Source organism: Rhamphochromis sp. 'chilingali' (assembly GCF_963969265.1).
Source record: "Rhamphochromis sp. 'chilingali' genome assembly, chromosome: 18".
NCBI lineage: Eukaryota > Metazoa > Chordata > Actinopteri > Cichliformes > Cichlidae > Rhamphochromis > Rhamphochromis sp. 'chilingali'.
In genome coordinates, this window is record NC_137945.1 from 30,481,096 (window position 1) to 30,488,281 (window position 7,186).

At 43.4% G+C, this 7,186-nt stretch overlaps 1 protein-coding gene across 3 annotated transcripts; it reads right to left on the reverse strand.

Annotated features, from left to right (window-relative positions):
- Positions 1-1,559: 1,559 nt before the first annotated feature.
- LOC308385913 (uncharacterized protein) lies at positions 1,560-6,970 on the reverse strand. Of its 3 annotated transcripts, none has more exons than XM_080865106.1 (5): positions 6,869-6,970; positions 5,738-5,919; positions 5,389-5,608; positions 5,099-5,238; positions 1,560-3,794 (listed from the first exon to the last, which is right to left on the reverse strand). In XM_080865106.1, the coding sequence occupies exons 2-5, from the start codon at positions 5,836-5,838 to the stop codon at positions 2,633-2,635; spliced, it is 1,623 nt and encodes a 540-aa protein (XP_080721232.1). In that variant the 5' UTR covers positions 5,839-5,919; positions 6,869-6,970; the 3' UTR covers positions 1,560-2,632. The 3 variants fall into 3 exon arrangements, with proteins under 3 accessions (XP_080721232.1, XP_080721231.1, XP_080721230.1); XM_080865105.1 differs by having other exon boundaries at positions 5,365-5,608; XM_080865104.1 differs by having other exon boundaries at positions 5,099-5,608.
- Positions 6,971-7,186: the final 216 nt, after the last annotated feature.

Below are 7,186 nucleotides of genomic sequence, written 5' to 3' on the forward strand. Positions count from 1 at the left end.
TTTTCCTTGTAATTGGAAGGTTGCCGGTTCAAGCCCCGGCTTGGACAGTCTCGGTCGTTGTGTCCTTAGGCAAGACACTTCACCCGTTGCCTACTGGTGGTGGTCAGATGGCCCGGTGGCGCCAGTGTCCGGCAGCCTCCCGTCTGTCAGTGCGCCCCAGGGTGGCTGTGGCTACAATGTAGCTGCCATCACCAGTGTGTGAATGTGTGCGTGGATGACTGGATATGTAAAGCGCTTTGGGGTCCTTAGGGACTAGTAAAGCGCTATATAAATACAGGCCATTTATCAGGCCCCTCTCTTGTGGAACCAGTTCCCAGTTCTAGGCTGGGAGACTGACACTCTTGATTTTCATGCTTAAGTTTCCTTGTGATAAAGCTTATTGTTAGGGCTGATCCGTGAATGATCCATTTTTTAAGCTTGTTAAGCTATTATATGCTCAGGTTTCTCAGCCTTATTTCATGCAATGAGCAAACATTTTAACTTCACTTCTTTTTTTTCTCTACATTTGAATTTGCGTACCATTCATTTTCTTCATCAGTGTTCCATAGTTTGCATTTTGTCCTTGTTTTCTCTTTGCTCTTCTTTTTTTCACTCCTGTGTATGCCCAGGACAGAAAAAATATTCAGCTTATTTTACATTATTTTACCCAGTATCATGGCAAAACATTGACATGCCGCTCCATTGGGTCCGTTTATATACATGCAGAAGTTGCAGTAAATTGCATTACCAGCAGAGGGGGATATTTTATTTCATGAACATGAAAATAATCAGGAAAGTGTTTAAACAGACATTATTAGCAGATTTACATGTAAATACATATTAGCCACTTAGCTTAACTGTTTCTGGCGATTAAGGACACTTTCTTGCTCACTAGCAACTTCTCGCTTTTAAATATATTATCTCCCCTTGCTGGTACTACAACTTCTACATGCATATCCATTTCACACTTTGCCTCTCCAAACCATGAAAGGAACAAGTTGGACTGACGTGTGTAATCTATGCTTTGCTGTGATATTGGGTTTTGTAGCCAGGGTGTACCTCAAACATACGTTACGTACATCCAACATTGAGCTATACATGTTAGCTCAATGTTAGCCTTAAGCATTGAGGCTTATCTTTTGCCAGATAGATGTTTATCTATTGCTCACCATTAGCCGTCTATTCCACTTCACATTGTGGAGAAATTGGCTGCAGTTGAGGTGGATGTGCAGAAGGGAGACCTTGCATCTAGTCCTCTGTAAATAGAAATTAACTATACTAGAGCTAAATGGCTAAAAAATATGCTTCATATCCAGAACAATATCTTAGTTTTTACAGTTATTTGTCCTTAACAACAAAAATATCCAAACAGAGAAATGAAACAACTTTAGTTGTTTTATTTTGAACTGGCAAACACCAACATGTTGACAGACCAGAGCTGGAAAATCTGGGGCTCGTTGTCTTTGGTTCTACCTGCTGAACAACACGTGACTGGTAATCCCAAGTTTAAAAGAATTAGCAATAAATACATTTAGAATAAGACAAAGATGAAAAAAGGTTTAACATAATGTGCTTTATTTTCAGTGATATTGTGCTTAGATTAAACTTAGGTTAAGCAGGTTAGATTTTCAGTGGAAGACTCCATGAAGCTACAACTTTGTAGTTTAGGATCAGTCAAATCTAAGAAGTCGTGCTTCGTCTCGGCAAGTCAACAACAACTGGAAAAAGTGAGTACATTTCTTTTTAGGTTAACATGTACACTTGATAGAAAGTAATGAACCCAGCTTACAAGTATTCCAGGGTACAAATGATAAACTAATAGAAATAATTAAAGACATTGGGCATCCTCCCAACAATTTAAATTAAGGTTTTGTAGTGAGATTGCTTAATGCTGACTTATCCTGATTCATTTTGATATGCAGTCAAAACTAACTCACAGCAAAGGTCGTAGAAACAAAATGGGAAATCCTCACTACAGTGAGTAACTTATATGAACAACAGGTATGTGTTACCTGTACATTTAATTTTTTACTTCAAGCAATTTTCCATAATACTGACAAAAACTGAAGCTATTTTACAGAAGTGCACTGCATTCACAAAAATAAAAATAATACAGGTCTTCTGGAAATAACATCGAACCTCATACACAAAACACTTACATTCAGCTTGACTTCAGATTCCTCAGGATATCATTACCTGGGCATCCATAATAATAACCAGCATGAAAAGGCTGAGGCACAAAACACTTTGGTGGATACAGTGCTCTTCTGCAGTTATGTGGTCATGTACTAATGCAGAAGACTAAAGTGATGGATGAGTCTGCACTTTTTCATTTGGAACCCAGAATACCGTACATTGAAAGTCATTCCACACATTTTCCAGATGATGGCTAATATCCCCTTATTTGAGAGCTACCACATTAACACAGAAACATTTTGTTGCACATTCTCTGCCGGCAAAAGGTTCCATACAAACTTTTCCAGTGAGAGTTTAGAGAGCTGATCAACACAGCTAAACAGCAGGTTCTTGAATATTGTGCTGTTGCTTCTCTGGAAGACTCCTTATTGCTAATTCAGAAACCAACAGAGCCACATTCGCACACCATTTCGACGTCGTCACACAGTCAGTGTTTACACAGTCTTTGAATGTGGCCCTAATGTTTCTCGGTCATATACTGAGTTGTGCTGTCAGTCTCTGAGTCAAGTCCTGATTGGTCTTTCTTCTGCGTCAGACCAGAATATTTCTGTGAGATCATCCTCAACTTCTCCTTGTTAGAGTACTTTCTTTGTGATTTCACTTCCTCTGACATTTGATGCCTACCCTGTGATATCACTTTGTGTGATGATGGGGAACATGAATCGTTGTCTCTGTGTTTTAATTTGCTATAACCTGTGATGTTGATGCTGGTCGACAGGCTGTGCCTCCTGCAGGGCGGCAGTGGTGTGGATGAAAATGAGGAGAGGGACAGGTGGGAGGGGGTGAGGGAGGAAGAGGAGAGGAGGAGCAGGGCCTGGGAGCCTCCCGGTGCTTCCTTGTAGAGGCCGGAGGAGCTGCAAGAAGCTGTTAATGAATCCTGAAGGGGTCTATTTAGGGGGGGACTAGAGTAGCGCTGAGGAGGTGGGGGGCATCCATAACCCTCCTCCCCTGGTTTGTCGTCTCCTATGTCCCTCCTCTGCTGTTCCTCTTCTCCTTTGTCCCCTCTCCAGCCCTGGTTGGTCCTGGCTCGAGCCGAGTGCCTTCTCTGCAGCGCAGGGGGTTTTGGGCGGCGCAGAGGTAAGGTGAAAGAGCTTAGCATATTCTTTGTGGTCCAGCAGGTGGAGGGGTGGGTGGGGCTAAAACTTTGGGGGAGGGAAAGTCTCTGCGAGGAAGAGGGAGGAGGAGCATCTGTTTGTTCCTGGTATATACTGAAGACTGCGTGTCCTCCTCCATCATTGCCCCAACCTTCCCCTGCTCCTTTACTGCTGCCAGGTTGCATGGTTAACAGCCCACCTCCCACCCCACTGTCTCCCACACCTTCTCCTCCCCCCTTTCTGTTTATCAGGGAGTCAGGGTATGCCCTGGGTTTGGCTTCCAGGCTCTTTGATTGGATATAGTTAACAATGCTGTTGGGGGGATTGGCTGAGCAGCAGGAGGAAGTGTTGGGTTTCCGGAGGCTGTGGAGGTCAATAACAGTGGAATAAATGTCCCTCAGGTTTATGACTTTTGTCTTCTTGTCACGGTTTTCATGCAGAACAGCATTGGCACAGATGAAGAGGAAAATGCCAATCCCCATGATGAGTGGGCCAAAGACCTTCAGTCTATCAGAGTACAAATACCTGAAGAGACAATCAGAAAACAGACCAATCCTTAGGAGAGCTACTTAAAAACACCCTGAAGTACTTTTAGGACCATGCTGAGTTTTAGAAATTCCAAATAGACTGCCAAAGCTCACTAGTATCAACTTTAATCTCCACCAGCACAGTCAAGAAGCATTCATACAAGAAGAAATTAGCTATTGATCTAACAAAATGAAATGTTTATGATGAATGAAATAGCCATTGGTGGCATGTGTGCAGTACTGATTACAGTATTGAGCAGGGATGAAAAACCTATCGAGGATGTTAAAGAAATGCATGAACATAACAGCAGACTATACACTATGTGGACATCTGCAGAAAACCCATTCCTTGAAGCTTATAGCACAGTTTTTGTGCTGAGGCAACCTTTATATTGGGGTATATTGGGGCGATCGTGGCTCAAGAGTTGGGAGTTCGCCTTGTAATCGGAAGGTTGCTGGTTCGAGCCCCGGCTTGGACAGTCTCGGTCGTTGTGTCCTTGGGCAAGACACTTCACCCGTTGCCTACTGGTGGTGGTCAGAGGGCCCGGTGGCGCCAGAGTCCGGCAGCCTCGCCTCTGTCAGTGCATCCCAGGGTGGCTTTGGCTACAGTGTAGCTGCCATCACCTGTGTGTGAATGACTGAATGTGTAAAGTGCTTTGGGGTCCTTAGGGACTAGTAAAGCGCTATGCAAATACAGGCCATTTACCATTTATGAACTATGCCCCACAGCACTTGGCACTTGCATTACGTAACTTCATGTGGACTGCCGCTGGGTGCTTGTGGTTCCTGAGCACTTCCACTTTGCAATAATGCCATTGATTGTGGAATATGTTGGAGGAAGGTATTGAAGGAATTTCCCCAACTGGCCTGTTGGAAATGTTTCATCTTCTTACAATACTATGCTTGAATCCAGTGAATTTCAGAAACAATGTCCCCTTTTTTCACAAAGAAGATTGCTGGGTGCTTGATTTTCAATACTTGTGGCATTGGGACTGACAACACCTGAATTTAAAGGTTTGGGGCCACATCTTCTCCATATGCAACCACAATCTGCAAAGCAGTCGTGAGGCAGTGAATTGTTCCATATTTACACAGGGCTTTAGAGTAGGAACTAAACTTCTTTCAAAGCAATTTCAATTTCCTACTAATTTCTAACTGATTGCAGTGACATGGTATGAATGTTACCCTGCTATCTCATCCACAATATGAAGAGATATTTCCCCTGCAAGTCCAGAACTTCCCAAAGGGCCTTTACAGCTGTTCTGGCAGCCTCGGCTAAAGCAGACAGGCTAGTTTGTTTACCTGTCCAGAAAGTCCTGTAGAAAACCTTGTGAAAGATGTCTGGTCGTCCCATTTATGGTTTCTGTCTGGTTAAAACCATCATCGCTTCCTCCATTATCCTGCACGTCATCTGATTGCAGTACACCTTCTCTCATTTCTCGCTGGAAACAGTCAGACAGATGTTCAACTTGACTTAAGATAAGAAACACTTCATGACAAAATGTGAAAAATGACTGCATTACAACAGTCAAAATATGAAAACCACCTTTGCCCAGTAAAATACACACAGTGTCAGTGGTGTAGTGTCTCACTTGGGCATCAGCAGGTGCAGTTGTTGGGGTGTCTGAGGAGACAGAAGCCATGGCGGTGCCCTCCTGTGGCTGAGAGCTGAAGAACAATCCATCACGAGGCCAATAGCCCAGAGCTACCATGACCACACCCACAACCAGAACCAGAATGCCAAGTGCAGCCACGAGACCCGAGACTGAACACAACTTCAGCTTCCCCTTTACCACCACTACCTCACTCCTCCTAGGGTTTGGGAGGCGGGGACATTGGTTAATTGCGTCATCGTATCACTAACCCCCAGGTGTGTCGAAAAACACACGCAGCCAGGTTACATCACCACTGAATGCGTGTCTGTTTGTGAGTGTGCATTACCTCTTCTTCTTCTTCTTCTTCTGTGCGTGTGGTTTATGTGGTCTGGATAGCGAGTCCTGTCGGCGTGCGTTGATTCTCAGCAATCCACCTGTTGCGATCATCACCACCCACCAATCAGATGGTGGCCCAGCAGGTTAAGCCCCGCTGACCTCTATCTCAGCTGGACTGTGTCACACCAAGTTCTTGTCAGAGAGACACAGAGTGTCAGATAAAGAGATGTGTTATGATATCACACGCTGCCTGTGTTGTTTGGAGGGACAGACATAAACTAGTTTAATATCAGTTCTGTTCATCTGTGCACAATCGATACTGAAACTCAGCAAACAGTACAAAGTTTGGTATTCTTAAGTGAGTTTTCACCACTAATATTCTCATAGTGACAGACACGTGATGGATATTAAACCCATTTGCCTGTTCAATTTTTTATTTAAGAGTGCAGGAACTACACCTCCCAGCATGCACTACTGCTCCATAGCAGAACCTTTACACCGTGTGATTGACTCTCCTAATTCTGACTCCTACACCCAGCCATACTAATACTGAAGGCAAATACTGGCTGGTACATGTTACTGTCTAATAATGACTGATACAGATCAGTATGAATGATACCTACTGATGAGTGCTATCAAATCAGTACTGTTCAACACCAATCAGTAACAAATCAAAACAATTTGTTCTTAATAAATGAATCTATTGTTGAAGGTAAAAATCATGAACACTGTTCTTTGTAATCACTACTACTGTGACATATGATCACTACTGCAGCAAATCAGTCACCACTTCAAAAATACAAATCAATAATCAATCAGCAAATATAACACTGATACATATGATTTAATATTCTGACTGATCTGATCACACTGCTCAAGCCTTAATGAATCACTGCTTGTTACTAATCAATAACAAAACACACATATACACAAAAGGAGAACTCACACACAGCATAGCCCTACAGTATTGATCACTGGTGTTGAATATCAATTGAGCACTACCTGTCAGTACTGATCAGGGTTGGTTAGTTCACATAAATCAGTCATGAGAGCAAAACCGACACAGATAAGTACTGATCAGAAACACTGTGCAAACACTTAGATACACGTAAAATAAAGCGTAAGGTGTGTTTGTTCTCACAGACACCGCTGCTGTCGGTTCTGTTCTCCTGCGCTTCGTGCTGCTGCAGTCTCTAAATCTCTCCTTGTCTCATCGCCTCCTGCTATCGTCTCTCCGGCTCTTTTCTCTCTCTCCCTCTGCTCCGCCCTCTCTCTGTTTCTGCAGTGATGCTAAGAGTCGTTGAATCTCCTCCCCCAAAGAACGAAAGGCACAGTGAGAGTGAGCGATAGAGCACCAGAGGAACGAGTTCCAGTGTGTCTCTCGCTCACTCTCTCTCCTGCTGCTGTAATTCAGTCCATAAGTCTTTCATGGCATGAAACCTGATTAAATATCATTACA